This window comes from Sus scrofa, chromosome 18, assembly GCF_000003025.6.
Source record: "Sus scrofa isolate TJ Tabasco breed Duroc chromosome 18, Sscrofa11.1, whole genome shotgun sequence".
Classification (NCBI taxonomy): domain Eukaryota; kingdom Metazoa; phylum Chordata; class Mammalia; order Artiodactyla; family Suidae; genus Sus; species Sus scrofa.
In genome coordinates, this window is record NC_010460.4 from 6,209,132 (window position 1) to 6,230,296 (window position 21,165).

The 21,165-nt window shown below is 58.9% G+C and overlaps 1 protein-coding gene across 1 annotated transcript; it reads right to left on the minus strand.

Annotated features, from left to right (window-relative positions):
* On the minus strand, positions 87–19,781 carry NOS3 (nitric oxide synthase 3). Its single transcript, NM_214295.1, is given in 26 exon segments — positions 87–643; positions 745–939; positions 1,318–1,466; positions 2,353–2,474; positions 3,697–3,784; positions 3,873–4,083; positions 4,678–4,850; positions 5,380–5,567; positions 5,669–5,747; positions 5,862–5,994; positions 7,768–7,942; positions 8,049–8,165; positions 8,801–8,868; positions 12,983–13,087; positions 13,315–13,459; positions 13,616–13,689; positions 13,808–14,002; positions 14,747–14,848; positions 15,373–15,547; positions 15,653–15,792; positions 16,399–16,540; positions 16,651–16,742; positions 17,070–17,232; positions 17,452–17,600; positions 17,959–18,076; positions 19,621–19,781. Coding segments are annotated over 26 exon segments (3,618 nt in total). The 5' UTR covers positions 19,779–19,781; the 3' UTR covers positions 87–481.

Below are 21,165 nucleotides of genomic sequence, written 5' to 3' on the forward strand. Positions count from 1 at the left end.
TCTGCACAAGTTCAAAAACAAAGCCTGTCACTCTCTTAACTGTATTGACAACTCTGGGTCAGGAAGCAGTCTCAGTAGCTCTGGTAACTTCCGGTCCAGTCTATTACGGTGAATCTCCAGTAATAAATATTTAAATGATTTACAGATCAGGTTTTAAGATGAGATGAGAGAGATACTCCTGAGAGAGGTGAGGGGAATCTAAAATTCACCTAACTCCACCGAAGGGCTGACTCTAGTCTCCGGAATACCACTGCTGGGAGGGGCTTCCGGTTACTCAGACCCAAGGGAGGGAAACAGGTGGGGGGAGAGAGAGAGTCCCAGGAATAAGGCCAGTCTCTGCAGACTCTGGACAGCAGTGGGGAGGCACCTCGGGAGGGGAGGAAGAGGTGCCTGGTCCTGGTCAGGCCAACAGGAGAGTGGCAGCTTCGGAGTGGACTGACGGCCACTCTCCGGGGAACCGGGGTGGAAAGCGAGAGGGCTCTCAGGGGCCAGGAGTGTCTGGGCCGGGAGGGTCGAACGCCCAGGGCACTGCGCCCCGCAGATGTCGCTCCTGCAGGGAAAAGCTCTGGGTGCGTATGCGGCTTGTCACCTCCTGGGTGCGCAGCGTGAGCCCGAAAATGTCCTCGTGATAGCGTTGCTGATCCTGCGGGGAAAGAGGGCGGAAGGTCACAGCCCCCGCGGGCGCTGGGAGCCGCCGTGGGCCCCGCCCCGCTGCCGCCCCGCCAGGGCCCCGCCCCTCCGCACCCGCAGCACGCCGATGACGTCGCCGGCCTCGTCCAGCTCCATGTTGCCCTCCGTCGCCAAGATGCGCTGCACCGTCTGCAGGACGCTGGTTGCCATGGTGACGTCGCCGCAGACAAACATGTGGCCCCGCTCGAGGCACAGCACGCGGTGCACCTCAGCAGCCAGCTCCGTCCTCAGGATGTCCTGCACGTAGGTCTGAGGGGAGGCGGGTTAGGGGCAGACCCTGGCGGGCCGGCCCCGGGGGTAGGGGGTAAGGAGAGCCCTGGGTGTGGAAAGATTCGGGGCACACCAGGTCGGGGCCTAGGTACGCGGGGGTGGAGCCTAGAGAGACCAAGCCAAGCAAGGGGCCGGGCTTGGATGTGCGTGGGTGAGGCCGAAAGGGACCTTGGCACAGGGTGGGGCCGCGCGGGGCGGGTGTCTCAGTGCCGCTGGGGTGGGAGCTGAGGAGCCAAGCGGAGGGTGCACACTGCAGAGGGCGGGGCCGGCCAGGCCCCGGGCGTCCCGCTGGAGCGCACGTCGGTTCTTCCCTTGTCCCTGGCTTCGAGTTACCCCTGCGCGCTCAGGGTCCCGCACCTTAGGGCTGTCGGGTTCCCGGGAGAAGGCGGTGAGGACGCGTCCAAACACCCCGCGCTGCTGGGCATCCTGCACCTCGTCGCGGTAGAGATGGTCGAGCTGGGAGCATCGGCAGCCGAACACCAAGGTCATGGGGGCGGGCTGCAGCCCTGCAAGCACGGCTGCGGCTTGGGAGAGCTCCCTCACGCAGGCCACCCTCCCCAGGCTGACAGCCCACCCTTTCGGGCAGAACCACCACTCTGAGTTGTTCGGCTCTAGGAGGGTGCAGGGTACTTTCCTAGAGACCCTGCCTGGCCCCGATTTGGAGAAGCGGAGGGACACAGGAGTTGGTGGTTCCCTCTGGTGGAAGGGCCAGTGGTGACAATGTGCTACAATTGGCGCTTCTGACTCAGAATCCGTGCCCTCTGTGCGGTCTAACACTGCCGTCGGAGAGCAGCCCCAACCCCGCTCCATCCCCATCTTCTCGGACACCTTCGGTTCCTGAACTCTATACTTGCCTCCTGGTCACAGCCCCATTCTTTTGATTTATCAGCTCTCCTGGGCACCCCATGCCCCAACTGAATACCGTGAAGCTTCCTTGGGACTCAGACACACCCCAGGCACAGTCCAGAGTCCACCTGGGGCATGTCCACCTTCTGAGTCCCAGCCCTATATTCTCCAGACTTCTGGTTCCCTTTCTTCCCCCCTCTTTTTTTTTTGGCCACACTTGTGGCATGTAGAAATTCCCAGGTCAGGGAACTTGAGCCACAGCAGTGACCCAAACCGATGTAGTGACAACGTCGGATCCTTAAGTAGCTGTGCCACAAGAGAAGTCCATGGTTCCCTTTGTTCTTAGTGCAATCCAACACCTACTTTGTGCCTGGCGCAGAAACCCAGACCAGCAGGGCACTACCCTTGCCTGCAGGCCCTCCACCCATCGGTCTAATTAGCTTCTCTTCACCTCTGTTCTATTTTCTGCTTCCCCACCCTCACCCCCGTCCTTAAATTGTGTGACTCCCTCCTGCCCTCCAGGCATTCCCCTGGCCCCAGCCTCACCTTTGCTCTCAATGTCATGCAGCCGCTCCTGCCAGAATCCCCGGAAGGGGGCAATGCCTGTGCCTGGGCCCACCAGGATGCAGGGCAAGCTGGGATCAGGTGGCAGCCGGAAGGAGGGAGCCCTAGTCAAGAGATCCTCCATCAGGCGCGCTTTGCTTCCCCGCCTCCCCCATTCTCCTCAGCCTCAGCAGGGTGGAAAGAGGAGAGCTCAACTTCCACTGAAAACGAGTTAATGCTTGTGTCTGGCTCAGTAAGCAGTGTGTTTAATAAAAGAACTCTGCTTATAGGCAGAGACTCCTTGGACCTGTGATTTCTGGAGGTTGGGTCAAAGGAAATAAAGCTTAAATTTGAATTGAATGTTTTGGTGTCTCCGTTTAGGACATATAAAGTATGAGTAAGGACAGGACAGGTAGTTTTTTTGTTCATAATGGGTTTGCTGAGAGTGTGTATTATTATTTTTAGGTCCATACCTGAGGCTTATGGAGGTTCCTGGGCTAGGGGTCAAATTGGCGCTGCAGCTGCCAGCCTACGCCACAGCCACAGCAATGCCAGATCCGAGCCATGTCTGTGACCTACATTGCAGTTTGTGGCGACGCCAGATCCTTAACCTACTGAGCAAGGCCAGGGATTGAACCCGCGTTCTCATGGATACTAGTTGGGTTCTTAATCCGCTGAGCTACAACGGGAACTCCTGGTGTCTTTATTTTAAACTATAGCCTCAACATTGGTATTTGGTTTATATTCACTAGATTGGCTGTTTATTTGTAATTTAGCCTCTTGGGTGGGTTTGGGTCACTGGACCCAGCTGGTGACATCCTGGGAACTCTTCTTTGTCCCACTTGAGACTCTCAGCTCCTGGGTGCTGGATGGGGCAAGACTTCTGAACACAGCACATGCCTCTCAGGGATCCTGAGATCCTTCCCTTTGAGTCCTCAGTGATACTGTGGTCACTTAACTAGTTCTTCCTGGACTAAATGCAGACCCGCTGCAGTTCCTGGTACCATGCCTGCCAACATCAGGCCAACCCCAAGGATGGCAGGAGGGCCTGCTGGGTTGAATCCTAGCCCCGTCTCTGGGAACTGCAGTTTCCAGGCAGGACCCTAAGTCCTGAAAGGCCCAAAGCTTAGCCAGAGTTCTAAAGTGGCTTAACTGGATGCCCTGCCCTTGATATGTTGTGTGTGGGGGGATCCTCTGCTCCCAACAACCCTTCACCAAAGCTCACCCTGCGCCATCACCCACTGATTCCTCCATCTGTCCCCATCCATCCAAGTGGCACTCGGTCCACCCCGCTTGCACAGACACTCTCGGGGCCCCTCCCACCCCACCCCCGCAGCGCTCACTTACGCCCTGATGAAGCAGGGTACAGGGTCTCCAGGCTTGAGCTGGCTCAGCCACGTGGAGCAGACTCCATAGTGCAGGGGGCCCAGCCCATCTAGGCGGTTGGAGAAGGAGCGGGCCAGTAAGAGGTCCATCCCGGGGTCCCCTGTGACCCCGGCCCCGCCCCTCCTCCCCAGCCTCACCTTGGGTCCTGTAGGCCAGCACTGCAACTGTGAGGTGGATCTCTCCCGGGTAGGTGCTGGGCGCCGAGCTCACGGAGTAGTACCGGGGCTGGAGCAGAGGCAGCTGGGTGAGGAGCAGCGGGGCGGGCAGTGCCACGGATGGAAACTGCTCCAGCACCTCCAGCAGCGTGGGGCAGCGGAACCACTTCCACTCCTCATAGCGCCGGGGGTCCTGGCAGGGGCAGGGAGGGGGCAGTGAGCTTGGGACCTCCTGGCCCTGCCTGTTGGCCTGTTGACTTCCCTTCTCGACCCCTCCGGGGCTGAGCCTCCTTGGGGTTTCTCCATCCTCAGTGCAGGCCAACGAGCATTTCTCTTTGTCTCTCTCTCTCTCTCTCTTTTTTTTTTTTTTTGGTCTTTTTAGGGCTGCGCCCATGGCATATAGAAGTTCCTGGGTCAGGGGTCGAATCGGAGCTGCAGCTGCCAGCCTACGCCACAGCCACAGCAACACCAGATCCAAGTTGCATATGTGACCTACACTGCAGCTGGCAGCAATGCTGGATCCTTAACCCACTGAGTGAGGCCAGGGATTGAACCTGCATCCTCGTGGATACTCATCAGGTTCTTAACCTGCTGAGCCACAGTGGGAATTTTGAGGCCAGCAAACATCTCTGGAGGCACCTTTTCTGTGTCTCTTTAAGGCCTGAGAATACAGAGATGAACAGGAACTCCTTAGAGCCAGGTGGGTTCCCCTCCCCCTGCCCATCCTGCCTCACTGGCCCCTGCTCCCCCTCCCCCCCCCGCCCCCTGCCCCGGGGTAGCTCCCAACCTGGCTGAGGGTCTCAAGCTCCTGCTGTTCGCTGGGCTCTTCAGCCAGGGTGCTGAGCAGCCGAAGAAGCCGAGGGCTGGGCGGGGAGGTGATGTCCAGGAAGAAGGTGAGAGCCTGGCGCAGTGTGCACGGGGGCAGCCGGGGGTCCCGCACCCAGCTGGGAGGAGGGCCACCTGGGGGGTGCACGGGGAGTTCTGAGGAGGCGGCCATGCCAGAACTGCATCGTCTGGGGCTCTGACTGCTTGGGGAGTACACGAGGACGAGCCACACCTCATGGCGCCTCATGGGAGACCAAGCCCGTGAACAGTGGTAGTGGGCCTGTCTGGGCAGCCTCTGTGTATGTGTGTGTGTTTGAGGGTCCCTGCTGGATTCGGTTCTCTGGGCTCCTGCCCCTTGCTCGCTCAGCTTATTTGAATTTCCAGGCACTGGTGCAGCAGAAGAGACCCACTGCCAGCTACAGAGCAGGCTAGGCTGCCGGGGAAGCCTTTGGGAGGTGCCCAGAGGCAGGGGATGGCTTTTAATGGGGGGTGTAGGTTTGGGTTCTGAAAAAGGAGACTCCAGCAGGACTAGCTTGGCACGAGGCAACACAGTGGCCATGAGTGAAGGTGGCAGCCTTCTGCCAGGTCCTGAACCTGAGAGGACTCTGGAGCCAAAGGGATGGAGTGCTTCTCACTGTCACGCCCCAGACCACACCGCGCTCACCAGGGCTGCCCTTCTCTAGCTGCTCCACTGCCACAGGCTCGGTGGGCGGTGGCGGGTCCTCCACACGGCTCAGCAGCGCCTCCACGAGGCCTGGCCGGTTGGGCGGGCAGATGCCTATGTGGTCCCCCGGCTGGTACTGGAGCCCCTCCTGGCCTTCAGTGTCCAGGCGCACCAGGATCGTGGCCCGGCTGGGGATGGGAGAGAGGAGGGGCAGTTAGAGGAGGGCTGGGGGAGGGGGTGCAGCTCTGGGGAGGGAGGGGCAGGGACGGGTTGGGGGGGCCCTTCTCACGTGGACTTGCTGCTTTGTAGGTTTTCCACCGAGAGGACCGTAGCCTGGAACATTTTCCGCCTGTGCACATGGACCAGGCCTAGGGGGTGGGGGGCAAATGAGACGGACTGAGCCAGGGACCGGGGCCTGGCCCCTGATCAGGTCAGTCTGAGGACCGCAGGGAGTCCAGAGAGTCGGGGACGTTGGGGCGTACCTGGCAGCAGCTGGAGGCCCTCCGCCTGGGCGCTCAGCCGGTATCTCTGGCGTTTCCAGCTCCGTTTGGGGCTGAAGATGTCCCGTGCGGCAGCCTTGGCATCCTCCCCCACGCAGAAAGTCTCACAGGAGGCCTGGGGGTGGGAGGTGAGGGCTGGGGAGCACCTGAGCCCACCTTAGCTTAGCAGGGCTGGCGGGGAGGTGGAGCTGGGCCTGTTGGGTCCCTGGTTGCCCCCTTCCATTCCCGGGGCTGCCGGAGCAGCGGTGCCCATTGGAGGCTCGCTCCTGTGGGGGAGGCAGCCCTGGGGGCTGGAACAAAGGGACCAGAAACAGGGCTGGGCCTGACGGCACTGTGATCCTCAGCCCATTTTGGGTTCAGCTGCTGTGCTGGCTATTCCTTTGCATGTGTCACCGCCACTTGCTAGTTACTCTGGCTTGAATCTCATAGCCCGTGGCGCACAGCTCTTGGCACACGGGAGCCCTCAGTGAACGCATCCATGCCTTCGGAACTGAGTTCCTGTCCTGGCTTCTATACTTATCAGCTTCAATCTCTACGCCTCCTTAAAGACCCACTGGGGTTCAATGAGATAGTTTATGTAAAGCCCTTACGTGCTCCTGGAGTGGCACACAGAATTCTGGTGGCCACGGGAAGGGTCTCTGGCTGGCGTGTCCTCCGCTGCACAGCACAGCAGGGGCTGGCCCCCCGGGAAGGGTGTGTATCCTCCCCAGAACTGGTCGCTCCCTCCCTCCCACCCCGTATCGCTGGTCCTGTTAATCTTTCTTTTGTGCGTGGAAGGTCTTGTATCTCTTCCTTCCTTCCTTGGCCCCCTCCCTTCCTTCCTACCCCCACCGCTGCCACCCTGCTTAGCTCAGAGCCTTCCTGCTTTGGGCTGGAAGCTCCTCCAGTTGACCTTGTGCCTCTAATGTCGTGTCCCCATGTCCCCAAACCTCAGGCCATGCTCCTCCTTTCTCTTGCCCCAATCCCAGCTTCCTGTCGCTACTGTGTGTCGGGATTCTTTAGTCTTGTTCTCCAATCCCTCTCCTCCTCCTGCCCCCAGCGATCCCCGCACCTGTGCCGCCGCCCTCCCCAGCCCGCCTCCTAGGACGCTGCCCTCCTCCTCGCCATCAGGTCAGGGCTGCTGAGCCCCAGCCTCGGGACCCTGGCTCAGAGCTGTGTCAGGACTGGGAGAAGGAGCCCTGTTCATCTCCAGGCCTAGTTCCCAGCCCAGTCAGAGTGGCTCTGCAGGAAGCCCAGAATCAGAAAGTCACAGCCCCGGGACCAGCCCCTCCTAGAACCAGCCCCACGCCCAGAACCCAGGACTCCCTCCAGTCCAGGGACCACCCCAAGCCTGTCTGGCCTCTGACTTCCCGTAGTTTCTCAGCTTCAGCCCTTGCCTCTCTCTCACCCTCTCTGTTTTTGGCCACACTTGTGGCACACGGAATTTCCCAGGCCAGGGATCGAACCTGGACCCAAGCCACTGCAGTGACAAGGCTGAATCCTTAATCTGCGGCACCACAGGAAAAGCCCATGTCTAATCCTCTCTTGCTCCTACCCTTCTTCCTCCATCCTGCCCCTGCACCCCCGCCCTCGGCGCCCACCTGGGGTGGGGGGCAGCCTGGGCCTGCCCTAGGCTTCCTGGCTGCTCTCTTCCGCCTAGGCCAGTCTCCTCCCACACTGTCAGGGCCATGCTGTCCCTCACCGTTCAGGAATCAGCCAAAAGGGCAGTGGCAGGTTGCAGGTGGATTTTGGAGGAACGGGATGAGCCAGGGGACCAAATGAGTCAGGGCACTGCTGAGGCCCTGGCTTCAGGGCTGCAGGTCTCGGGGCAGGTGTCCAGGTGGGAGTGAGTCTGAACTGGGGCTGGAGGGTGGCGGGAGTGAAATGTCGGCCAGGCCTGGGGGCTCACCTGGAAGGCGGCCTGGGCCCAGCCTCGAAAGGCCTCCTCCTGGCCGCACAGCTCGTCGCCCTGGCCCAGCTGGAGCAGGCGCTCCCCACCCAGCTCTTCTAGCCGTGTGTCCACCGCACGAGCAAAGGCACAGAAGTGGGGGTATGCCCGGGAGCCCAGCCCGAACACACAGAACCTGGGGTGCAGGGAGCCGTTACTGGGGTCCACCTCGTCCCTCCCCTGTGTGCCACAGGCAGCTGTCCCCCCAGCTCCGCAGCTCCCCTCTCTGAGGCTCCCCAGACCTGAGGGTCCCCAGCGCCCCCGCGCTGTCTGTGTTACTGGATTCCTTCCTCTTCCGCCGCCAGGAGGACACCAGCGGGTCTGAGCAGGAAACGCTATTGAAGCGGATTTTGTAACTCCTGCAAGAGAGGACGAAGACAAGGGTGTCACAGGGCACTGGAGACAATTCCGGGGCCAGACCCAGCAGGGGACAGCCTCAGGGTCTCCGCCTTTGGAGCTGGCTTCGCTCCCTGAAGCAGACTCGGGATTGGGGCTGAGGGCCCGTGTTCCAGGTGTCTCTCAGCCTCCGGCCTGGCCTCCCCCCTCCTCTCTCTGAAGGTGACCTCAGGACCGACTGGCCCTTCAAGAGTCCTGGGGACAGCGAGTGGGCAGGCCTCAAGGAAGAAGGTCTCCCACGTCTCTGCTCATGTGTCCTCAGCTTGTTGGGAAAATTACCTGTTGCCCAGAGGAAGACCTCTTTAGACCCCTTTTCTTTCTTTCCTTTTTTTTTTTTTACACTGGCAGCACATGGGAGTTCCCAGGCTGGGGGCCAAATCAGAGCTGCAGCTGCCGGCCTACACCTGGGATCCGAGCTGCATGCCAGATCCTTAACACACTGAGCGGGACAGGGACCAAACCCACATCCCCATGGACACTAGTTGGTCTTGTTACCGCTGAGCCACAAGGGGAACTTCTAGATCTCCTTTCCTTTTGCGTCTCCAAATGCCTCACTGCCCCCTCCTCTCCCGCCCCCATCACCCCCACCCCCACTCACCTGTGCTGTTCAGGCCGAGGGGAGCCGTTGTAGGGGCCCGACATCTCCATCAGGGCTGCTGCGAAACTCTGCGGAGAGGAAGTGTCGGCATCCAATGAAAATGCTGCGGGAGGGTGTAAAGTAATAGAAGAGCAACTCTGCCCTCGTCCTGCCTCCAGCCTCACACCCCCGCTGTGGACCACGGACAGCTGTTTACCCCTTGAGCCCTGCCTGCTTCGTTGCACTTACACACACATCTGTATTTACAGTTTAGTTTTTTAAAATAAAAACGGGGGAGTTCCCTTCGCGGCTCAGCGGTTAGTGAACCCAACTAGGATCCAGGAGAATGAGAGTTCACTCCCTGGCCCTGCTCAGTGGGTTAAGGGTTCAGTGTTGCCATGAGCTGTGGTGTAGGTCCTGCGTTGCTGTGGCTGCGGTGTAGGCCGGCAGCTATAGTTCCAATTCGACCCCTAGCCCGGGAACTTCCATATGCTGCAGGTGTGGCCCTAAAAATATAAAATAGAATAAAAAATAAAGAGGGGACTATATTTTACTTGCATGCTTTTTGTCAATAACCTATCATGGATGTCCTTCTAGGTCCACACACCAAGACTGGCCTCATTCTTTGGAATGATTACATAGTAGCCCATCACTTGGAGGTACCATCGTGTACCCGACTCCCCCGACTGAGGACATCTGGATGGTCTCCGGACACTGCTCAACCACTCATATCCATGTGCTTCCTCCTTTGCATATTTCACAGGGTAGCTCTTAGGAGCAGAATTGCTGAGTCATAGGATTTAAAAGCTTGATGGGACGGTCAAGCCGTCCAGCATCGGGAGGACGGTTTCCTCCTTCCTCCCTCCTCTCGACACTGGCTGTGACCAGCCGCTAACGCTTTAGCCGATGCAATAGGGAGAAACCAGCTCTCGATCTCCCTGCATTGCCGTGATCGCTGGTGACACTGACATCTTCTAAAAGGCTGAGACGTGTCACGTGCTGCCCGGGAAACAGCTTAGAACTACGTGCAACAACCTTTACACAGGAAAAAACAACACATGGCAAGGCCATAACATCCCTGAGTTAACTGCAGGTGCATTTAGGTGCTGGGTTTATGGGTTCACTGTAACTAGCATGTACTACCTTTATTTTATTTTCTGAACATTTTCTTGAAGTGCAATGTACCTACAGAAAAGCCACATGTTATAAACGCAGTTTTTTTTTTTGTCTTTTTTTTGGGGGGGCCACACCCGAGGCGCATGGAGGTTCCCAGGCTAGGAGTCAAATTGGAACTTTAGCTGCCAGCCTATACCACAGCCAAAGCAAGGTGAGATCCAAGCCGCATCTGCGACCTACACCTCGGCTCATGGCAATGCCGGATCCTTAAACCACTGAGTGAGGCCAGGGATTGAACCTGCATCCTCATGGATGCTAGTCAGATTCATTTCTGCTGAGCCACGACAGAACTCCCCAAACACACAGCTTTATAGATTTTCACAAATGGAACCTACTGGTGTAATCAGCAGCCCATCAAGAAACATCACCAGCACCCCAGAGGTCACCTGTCACCTTCGTGCTCACCCCCCACCCCGCCCCCCCTGTTAAATACCCACTCTCCTGATTAAAACACCATGGATTAGTTTTGCCTGTTTCTGAACTTAACGCAGAGTCCTATGGACTGATCCTTTTGTGTCTGGCTCCTTTCCCTCTACATGATGTTTGAGATTCATCTATTTTGCTGAGTGTGGTTGAAATCTGTTCGCCCTTGTTGTTGCATTTCCTTTGAATAGCCAATGATGCATTTCTCCAGTCTATGGTTGAGAGTTATCTGAATTGTTTCCAGTGTGGAGATATCATGAACAGTGCTGCTATAAATATTCTTGTTTGTGTTAGTGAATATATGCCTTTTTCTGTGGGGCAAATTCCTAGGTTTGCTCCATTAAAAAAAAATTCAAGGTGAGATGTACACACACATTGAAATGCACAGAACTAGTGTGCAGTTCAATCTGTTTGAGTCTTTGGCAGTTTCATTAAAAAAAAAAGTAGGAGTTCCTGTTATGGCTTAGTGGTTAATGAACCCAACTAGTATCCATAAGGACATGGGTTCGATTCCTGGCCTCACTCAGTGGGTTAAGGATCCAGCGTTGCCTTGAGCTGTGGTGTAGGTCGCAGATGCGGCTCGGATCCCAGGTTGCTGTGGTGTAGGCCAGCAGTTGCAGCTCTGATTCGACTCCTAGCCTGGAAACCTCCATATGCTGTGGGTGCAGCTCTAAAAAGACCAAAAAATTAAAAAAATAAATAAAATAAATTTTAAGAAGTGAACACATATCTACCCACTGACCCAGACATCCCACTCTTAAGTATTTGTCCAAGAGAAATGAAAACATAAGGCCACAAAAGCCTTGCACAAGAATGTTCATAACAGCTTAATTCACAATAGCCAAGTGCTGGAAACAGCCCAGGTGTCCGTCAGCGGGGGTGGGGGGTGGGGGGAAATAAACTGTTTATGCCCCAGGCGCCACTCCGCCGTGGACAGGAATGAACCCCTGAATCACTCAACAGTGAGAGGAACCTCCGAAACAGGCTGAGGGAAAGAAGCCAGAATACCATGCTGCAGCCCCCCACCATCTAGGTTGTTCTAGAACAGGTGACAGAAGTCAGGAGAGTGGTCACCTTTGGTGGGAGATGGGGAAGCGGGCTGACCTGGGGAATTAACAAGGGGACTTTCTAAGTGATAAAAATGTTTAGCTATGACTGTGGGTCACATGGATGTAAATATTACTTTTACACTATAAAAGTTAGAAACTCTATTTTTCTTTCTTTTTCTTTTTCAGCCACACCCTTGGCATATGGAAGTTCCCGGGCTAGGGATTGAATCTGAGCCCAGCTGCAGCAAAGCCAGATCCTTTAACCCACTGAGTGATCGAACCTGCATCCTCATGGATAGCAGTCGGATTTTTAACCCACTGAGCCACCACAGGAATTGCTCTATTTTTCTTTAAAAGGCAGATCAGAAGGACTGAAACGGGCAGCAAGGTAAGGGGGAAGGCTTCCTTCAGAATTCTGCTCCGGGGTACTTAATGCTGAGAAGGCATTTAGAAGCAGAAACAGATAAAGGCCCCAGAAATGAGTAGCGAGGGGCAGCCAGAGACAGAGAAGCAGCAGAGATGATGGTTAACAACAGAGTATTCGGGAGTTCTTGCTGTGGCTCAGTGGTAACAAACCTGACGAGTATCCATGAGGATGCAGGTTCAATCCCTGGCCTCGCTCAGTGGGTTAAGGGTCAAGCTTTGCCGAGAACTATAGTGTAGGTCATAGATGCGGCCCAGATCTGGTGTTGCTGTGGCTGTGGTTTAGGCCGGCAGCTGTAGCTCTGATTGGACCCTTAGCCTGGGAACTTCCATATGCCGGTAGTGCAGCCCTCAAAAAGCAAAAACAAAACAAAACAAAACAAAACATTCAAGGGTAGGACTCTAGTTTGTTTCTTCCAGGATTTGTTTAGAAAGTGAAGTTCCCTAATCTCTGTTGGCATCTGAGCGGTGCTCTTTTTCTTTCATTAAGAAAAGAAGAGACAGGAGTTCCCATCGTGGCTCAGTGGTTAACGAATCCAACTAGGAACCATGAGGTTGCGGGTTCGATCCCTGGCCTTGCTCAGTGGGTTAAGGATCCGGCGTTGCCGTGAGCTGTGGTGTAGGTCGCAGACAAGGCTTGGATCCCGAGTTGCTGTGGCTCTGGCGGAGGCTGGCAGCCACAGCTCTGATTCAACCCCTAGCCTGCGAACCTCCATATGCCGCGGGAGCGGCCCAAGAAAATGGCAAAAAGACCAAAAACAAAAAAAAGAAGAGACAAAGCTGAGATCTCATTTTAGGTGTTGTCTTTCCCACTTGTCACTGTCTGGCCAGCCAGAAAGTGCCTTCCACTTATTAAGCACTTACTCTGATTGATAATGGAAAAGACTTGGAACCCAGTAAGCAGGGGTGTGTGTGTGTGTGTGTGTGTGTGTGTGTGTGTGTGTGTGTGTGTGTGTGGCAGGTGGGGGGGGTGCAGCCACAAGGATGGCCCTGGAGTGTGGCTTGGCAGGCCCTCGGGTCCACGCTCCGGCTGTGGGGGCCTCTCAGGGCATCTCTGATTTCCATCGTGGGGGCGGGAGTCCTGCTCAGCGCTCCAGTACGGCCCCGCCCCTCATTCCCAGGGGCCCCTCACCTCTCCATTCTCTGGGGGATCCCCGTTCCCAAAGGTGCTGGTTACCACCAACACCAGCGTCTCGTGCTCCAAGGACACCACGTCATACTCATCCATGCACAGGACCTACAGGCAAGGAAAGGACAGATGTCCTGCGGGCTGACTGCCCTGGTCCTTCTCACTCTTTGCTCCCCCCTCGCCCCCACCCCTCCGCAGGTCCCGACTCAGATTCTGGGGTTCCTCTTGGGCCCTGACTTGTGACCCTTTCCTGTCCTCCAGGTGTGTCTGAAGATGGGACAGAGGCCATTTCCCCCCCCCCACTTCAGACCCCTGCCCTAGGGGCTCAGTCCTACCCGGGGGTCGAAAGCCTTCCGGAAGAGCCTCCCCAGCTGCTGTGCGTAACTCTGGGCCCGGCCGGTCTCGGAGGCGTACAGAATTGTCGCCTTCACTCGCTTCGCCATCACGGTGCCCATGAGTGAGGCCGAGATCTTCACCGCGCTGGGAGTGAGCCAGGGTGGGGTGAGGGGGTCCCAGGCGCACGGAGCCAGGGCCTCCCCAAGCGCGCGCGTGTGCCCCAAGTAAGGTCGCGGTGGGTGTGGAGGGGCGGGGAGCCCCCTGGGTGTGGGGGAAGGGCAGCACTCCCAGGGCACCTACTTGGCCACTTCCTTAAACGTCTTCTTTCTGGCGATGCCGGTGCCCTTGGCTGCGCTCCCTTTCCAGGGGTCTGGCTGCAGAGAAGTGATGGGGGTGAGGGTGGGGGCGGGAGGGGAGGGAGAAGTGAGGGAAAAAAACGCAAAGGTTGGAGGCCCCTGGGGGCTGCTCCGTTAGAGCTGGCGGGGCGGTCACCTGGTAGCGGAAGGCCGGGGACAGGACATAGTTGACCATCTCCTGGTGGAAGACGGGCGTGAGGCTGCCCGAGATGGGGGGCACGATCCAGGCCCAGTCGGCAGGGCAGCCGCCCCTGGCCTTCTGCTCGTTCTCCAGGTGCTTCATGAAGGAGGCCGTGGCGGCGTGATGGTCCACAATGGTCACTTTGGCCAGCTGCGGGGAGGCGGGGGACGAGGGAGGGGCTCAGACGCGGCCCCCAGACCCTGCACTTCCCTCACCTCAAACCACAGTGTCGCCTGTAACTGCTGCGGCAGGCGAGGTCGTGCTCCCATCTCCGCCATCTGCGTGCCCCCCACCAAAACTGCCCAAACTCCTGAGACCCCACTTGAGTGCTCAGCAGGCACCACTTTCCTCAAATTCCAGCGCTCAGCCTGCCCTTCATCCTGGAATTACAGTTTCTAGAAGCCAGCGGGTCCCACATCGCGATACCCAGCATGCCCTGGGAGGGGATTACTGAGCATGCGCTGATCCGCTGGGCCCCCACGTGGTAGCGCCTGGGACGCTGTACTGCATCCCCGCGGCACTGCAGGCCCGGGAGTTCCCCTTGTGGCTCAGTGGGTTAAGAAACTGACTGGTATCCGTGAGGATGTGGGTTCAGCCCCTGGCCTTCCTCAGTGGGTTAAGGATCCAGAGTTGCCCTGAGCTGTGGTGTAGGTCGCAGACGCGGCTCGGATCCCACCTTCCTATGGCTGTGGCCTAGGCTGACAGCTACAGTTCCAATTCGACCCTACCCTGGGAACGTCCATATGCCGGAGGTGTGGCCTAAGAAAAAAGAAAAGAAAAGAAAACAAAACAACAGAAGTGGAGGCCCGATGTGCCCCGTGTGGGGCTCTCGAACTCCTTCTAGCTGCCTCAGCTCCGGTCCCATGTGCTCCTGGCTGGTCAGGGCCTGTGTACCTGGTAACTGTGCAGCACAGCCAGGTTGATTTCCACAGCTGCCTTGTCTTTCCACAGGGAGGAGGTGGTCCGGGTGTCCAGGTCCATGCAGACGGCCACATCCTGGGAGCAAGGCACATGGCATTGGCAGGGGTGGGGGAGGCGGGGGTGGGTGGAGAGCATCTGGTCTCCAGTTAGGCAGTGGGAGTGGGGGAGGGGATGGGTGGCCGTCAGGAGGCCTGACTGCTTCATTTGGGGCTGATTCAGGTTCTTGCCTGCAGAGGCACCACAGAGCAGAGAGGAACCTGGGGCCAGGTACTGCTCAGCCCTGGGTCTTAAGGTCTCATCTCTAAAGTGGGTTTTTAACATGCTTCGAGTCAAGATCCGCCTTGAGAACCTGATGACAGCTATGTAGACCTATAGATCCAACCTCCAGATGAAGAACCACACATTCACCCGAAGGCACCAGCCCCAGCCTTGGTGCTTCCAGCACCTTCCTCCGCAGCCCTAGTTTAGGAGGCAGACTAGAACTAGATCTGACTTCGCTCAGATTCTCCCTGTGACCGACATCCTGTGGATCCGATGTCAGCCCGAGGGGGTGGGCATGCAGCTCCCTGCCCTCCCCCCGCAGCGCCGCTGGTCCTCACCTCCAGAATGTTGTAGCGGTGAGGATCGCACAGGTTCCGGGTGCCAATCTCTGTGCTCATGTACCAGCCGCTGAAGGGGGCCGCTGGGAACTCCAGGCCCCCGATTTCCAGCAGCATGTTGGACACTGCTGGGAGGGCATACCAGCGCAAGCCCAGGGCCGCGAACCACTCCAGCCTGTGGATGCCAAGGTGTAGGGTGAGCCCCAGCGGAGCCTCACTGGCCTGGCCACCCCCCTGGGCAGCCCCCTCCTCCGTGGGACCCAGTCCCTCTCGTGCTCACGTGGGATGTTCCAGGGGCACCTCGAGGACCAGCTCAGGGGGCAAAGCAAAGAGTTCTGGAGGCTCGTCTGGGGCCTGGAGCAGCAGGGGCAGCACATCAAAGCGGCCGTTTCCTGGGGTCCAGCCGTGCTGGATGCAGAGCTGCAGGGAGCAAGGACAGAGCTGGGTCTGAGGGGTCCCTTCTTTGGCATCTCCTGTCCCTGCTTCACTGACTGCTCTTTTTTTTTTTTTTTTTTTTTGGTCTTCTTAGGGCCCCACCTGGGGCCTATGGAGGTTCCCAGGCTAGGGGTCAAATCAGAGCTGCAGCCGCCATCCTACACCACAGTCACAGCAATGCCAGATCCGAGCGACGTCTTCGACCTACACCACAGCTCACGGCAACGCCGGATCCCTAACCTGCTGAGCGAGGCCAGGGGTCGAACCTGTGTCCTCATGGATGCTAGTCAGATTCATTTCCGCTGAGTCACCACTGGAGCTCCTTTTTTTTTTTTTTCCTCCCATTTTTGGCCACCCCTTTGCATTTGGAATTAGGGTCCGATCCGAGCAGCAGTTGTGACCTATGCCGTAGCTGTGGCAATGCCAGAACCCACTGTGCCGGGTGGAATTGAACCTGCGTCCTGGTGCTGCAGAGGCACAGCTGATCCCATGGTGCCACAGCGAGAACTCCTCACTGACGGCTCTCGACTGGACCCCCTTACCTCACCCTTCATGGGATGGCTTCCCCCTCCTCTGCCTCCCTGTGCCCACCTCGGTGATCTCCACGTTGGCTGGGTCCCCCCGCACGGAGCCGTCCTGCTGCCTGTAGCCTGCATAGCGCACCAGTTGGCTGTTCCAGATCCGGAAGTCCCCGCGGCCTGGAGTGCGCTGGGGGAACACTGTGATGGCCGAGCTGATGTGGGGACAAGAGCTAGTCAGATCCCAACCTCACCACCTGGCGGCAGCAGCGGCGGTGGCGGCAGGGGGAGGGGCGGGGCCTCGAGCAGGGTTGGGGACACTCACCGAAGGTTGCCCCGGTTGGTGGCGTACTTGATGTGGTTGCAGATGTAGGTGAACATCTCCTGTGCAGAGCTGCAGTCCCGAGCATCGAACACCTGAGCCCCCAGGGTAGGGGACAGGAGGGAGATGGGACTGTTGAGTGTCAGCCCCAGGAGCAGGGGAGGAGGTAGGGCAGGGAGTCATGGCCCTGTCTCCGGGCTGGGGGTGTCCCAAGCTGCGAACCAGGGCTCTTTCTCCTCCGCGGAGGCTCCCTGACCACCTGCACCTGCACAGACCCTGGGTACCAGTTTCTAAGGGAACGGACAGGCATCTCCCACTCCCCCCCGACTCCCCCTTCCCTGAAACCTCAGGAGCCACCACACCCTCTTTTCCTCTTCTGTGTCCCCCAGTCCCCACACGGACGGTTTGCTAGCCTGCCACACCTGCAGCTTCCCCCACTGGATCCGGCCCACACAGCGGGGAGCGTTGCGCCAGGCCTGCTTGGCCCCAAACACCAGCTCATTCTCTCGAAGCTGATAAGTGCCGGTGGCTGCCACCTCGGCTTCTACCTCCTGAAGACGCTGCTCGTGGGCCTGTGAGCCGCTCCTGGAGAGGAAGGGGAGCAGGAGGAAGTCATGGGTGGGGGAGCCCCCTGGCTTGTGTGAGTGTTGGGGGGAGGGTGGCATGGTGGGTGTTGAGCCCTGCGTGGGGTCAGGATGGGAGGAATGGGAGTGGTCCTGGGGGGACCTGTCACCATTTCTAGGTCTCGACAGGACCCAGGCTGGAGGACAAGGATGGGCTGCGGGTCTCAGCGGAGGGTCTCACCTCTTGATGGAGCTGTAGTACTGGTTGATGAAGTCCCTGGCCTGGCTCAGCAGTTGCTCCGTGGGTGGAGGGCCCTGGGAGGGTCTGCTCTGCAGCTTCCGTGGAAATACCAGGGACCCCAGGCAGCGTCTGGGGGTGCAGGGCCCGTCCTGGGTTGGGGGCGGGGGAGGCGAGCGAGCAGGTGGCACAAAAGTCAGGACCACATGGGGGCGCAGGGGCCGTGGGCCTGGGGCCTGGAGGTGGAGTCTGGGGCAGAGGGAACGAGGGTCCGGAAGGGAGGTGGACGGGGCCTGGGCTAAGACTGGAAATAACGGGGAGGCGGGGCTCGGGCAGAAGGGGGCAGAAATGGCCAGGGCTGGAGGCTGAGTGTGATCCACGTCCCCTGCACATCCCTCAGCCCTCCGGTTCGGCCCGGTCTCCTCTCCTCCTGGACACCAGGGGCCGGCTCCGGAGGGGCCTGGCCTCAGCCTCCTGGACCCGGACTGGGCCGAGGGGTTCGGGCCTCACCTGCTGTGACTGAGCGCACAGAGTGTCGTAGGTGATGCTCCCCACTTCCCAGTTCTTCACGCGAGGGAACTTGGGCCCCTCTGGGGGCCGGGTGAGCGGGGGGCTGTTGGGAGCCGGGCTGGGGTCATGAGAGAGAAGCGTGTCACCTTCGGCCGCTCTGGAGACCCCCCCAACAGCGTGACGAATCCAGTGACTTATTGCTGGCTTCCCATGGGCCTTCTTTTTCTTTTCTGTTTTTTTGTTTGTTTGTTTGTTTTTATAGCTGCACCCGTGGCACAAGCAAGTTCCCGGGCCAGGGATTGAATCTGATCCACAGCTATGACCTACGCCGCACAGTGACAGCGCTGGGTCCTTTAACCACCGCTCTGGGTCAAACATGGAACCTGAGCCTTCACAGGGACTGGAGCTGCTGCAGTCAGAGTCTTAATCTACTGTACCACAGCGGGAACTCCCCGTGTGTTTTCTTACCTTTTCTCACAGCCCTTATGACTGCCTTAGGAGGTACACAGTACGGTGCCCCTTTTACAGAGGTGCCATCTGAGGCTCAGGGGGCGCCTGGGAAAGGACGGTCCCCTCTGTACCCAGGCCCGTCTCACTCTTCTCGGCAATGCTCAGCCAGACCCCGGGGCTGCTGGGGTGGTGGCACTGGGATCCTGAGCCCCTGGCCCATGGCTGGGTCCTCATGACCACTGCCCCCCCCACTCCGGCACAGGGTGTCCAAGCCCCAGAGGTTGAGCCGGACCCAGCCCTGAGCAGAGGGAGCTGGGGGCCCAGGCAAGGAAGCCCCAGCTGGGATTCCTCAGCCCAGATTTCCCGCTCGCTCGCTCACACCCCTCCTGACAGTAGCCGTCCTGTGAAGGGAAGCCTCAGAGGCCTTATCACTTCCTCCCAGAGCCGCCAGCCCAGCCTTGGGGAGGAAGGGAGGGACTCAGGCCTCTGGTGCGTCTGTGCGCCAGGGCCCCTGGCCCCTGAGCCCTTCCCCACTGAGCTCCTCTGCCTGGCCTGGTGCCCCACCTGGCCTTGGGCTGTGGCCTTCCTAGTCCCAGGGACCTCTGCCCCAGAGGGGCCCCTTCTGGAGGCTGGGCTGCAGGGTCAGTCCTGGGGTAGATGGCTGGTGGGAGGAGGCGACCGGAGCAGGGGACGAGGGCCCAGCTGCCCTGCCTTCTTAGTCCCTCACGGAGGGCCTCAGTTTTCCAGCCCAACTCTCTCCCCCATCCTTTCATCTCCTTGTACCTGCTCCCCAGCTCCTTTCTTCTCCTGCTAAATAATCATGGTGTTTGTTGAAGTCTTGCCGCGAACTAGAAACCTACAAAAACCCCGTGGGGTAAGTACTGCTATATCCATATTTTATATAAATGGAGGCTCAGAGAGGTTAAGGCACTTGCTCAGAGTCAAACAGCTCTCGTCAGCAGGGCAGCATTCATGGCCTGGCCATTTGCACCTGGAAAGCTGGCACCCTTACCCCTGACTCTCGTCCGTGGCCTGCTGGCCCTGGGCCGGGTCCCCTGAGCCTCCCTGACCATCCTGTTCTTCCACGCTGACAGCCTTTCGGCTTGGTGACATGGCCCTGACTGGGCTGCAGGTTCCAGCCCTTCTGAGCCCGGTCTTCGGGCCTTGACACCCGCCCTCCTGCCACCTGTTTCCAGCCTCCGTGGCCCTCACCTGTGGTCTGGCGCCGGCGCGGGAGCGGGTGCCGGTGCCTGGCTGGCCTCAGGTGCTGGGGAGGCCGGGCCCTGCTTGCCGCACAGCCCGAGGCCCAGCCCCAGCCCCAGGCCACAGGGTGGCCCGGGCTCCTGGGCCACGCTCTTCAAGTTGCCCATGTTGGCTTTGGCCAGGCGTCAGCTCTGTTGCTCCGGGCAGAGCCGGAGTCTTTTCCTTAAGAAGGGGAGGGGGCAGTGGGAGGGGCTCTGCGCTGCTGGCCCTCGCTCCGCCCTTGCCCCACACACAATGGGACAGGAACCAGGCTGGCTGGGAGGCTCGAAACCTCGGCTCCATGCCCACAGGCCCAGAGGCTGGGGGGCCGGATGCCTGGGCTCTGCTCTAAGGCCGAGGGATGATAAGTGGGAACCCAGGCGTCTGACTGGAGGGGAGGCCTTCCATATCGCCCTTGCTGGCCTTGCCCTGAGGGGGTGGGCAGAAGGTGGGCACTGTATCGGGAGCAGGCGATGATCCCCAGACTTTGAGCGACCGTAGGAATCTCCCCGGTGCTCCCTGCCTCCGTCTCTGCTCCTGGACCCCTACCTTTCAGTCCTTTGGGGTTCTTGGGGATACAGGCCTAGCAAGGATGCACTGACCCTTTGTCCTTGGCTCTATCATTCGGGGATCCCTTTCCCTCCCAGCCCCACTTTCCTGGAACCTCCACCCCCTGTGACTCAAGTGGGGGACACAAAAGAGCAGGAAGCTGCCATCCAGGGCCTCCGCCCCCACGTTGTCATCCAGTGACGCATGCTTCCCTGGGGGCGGGAGGTCAGCATATAGACTCCGCAGTCAGGGCTAGAGGCGGAGACTGCCCACGGGGGAGATCTCGAAGCCCTAGCGAGAGCATAGGAAACTACGAGTCCCAGAATGCAGGTGGCACGCACAGGCATGCTTCAGGCACCTTGAGTAGTAGTGCATGCTGGGGTTTGTAGTTCTAGGCCATCCAGGGGCTGGAGAAGGACCATGAGCTGGGGCACCTGGCTCTGCAGAGGTCCAAGCCTCGTGGATTGGAGACCCCAGAGACTAAGAGGACCTTCGAGAAAGAAACGGAAGTTGAGAGACTGGGATAGGCAGAGACAAGGGGAGGCAGACCGGCAGATAAACAAACATGTCGATTTGTCTTGGCCGGACTCCTTTGAAAAACAACGGAGAATATGATTGGTGTGGGCCTGGGTGGGGGGCGGGCGGGCGGACCAGCCGGAAGGAACAGGCTGTGCTGAGTTCTGGGGTCACACCAAGAAGGTGGGGTCTGCCAGAGTCGGGGGGAGGAGGGTGGGGGGCCTTGTAAACATGGACAGGCCTGAACTCCTGGGCTCCCAGAAGGCTTTGCTGCCCTCCCTCAGCCAAGTGATGCAGCATTGCGAGGCCGTGCTCACTCCCGGCCTGACCCCCATGGCTGGAGCCTGAGACCCCACCCCCCTCTCCCCCTTCTCGCATTGAGGCCGGAAATGGGACGCAGGCCCCTGCCTCCCAGACCTGTTCCCTCACTGCGGTTGAAGCCGACAGACC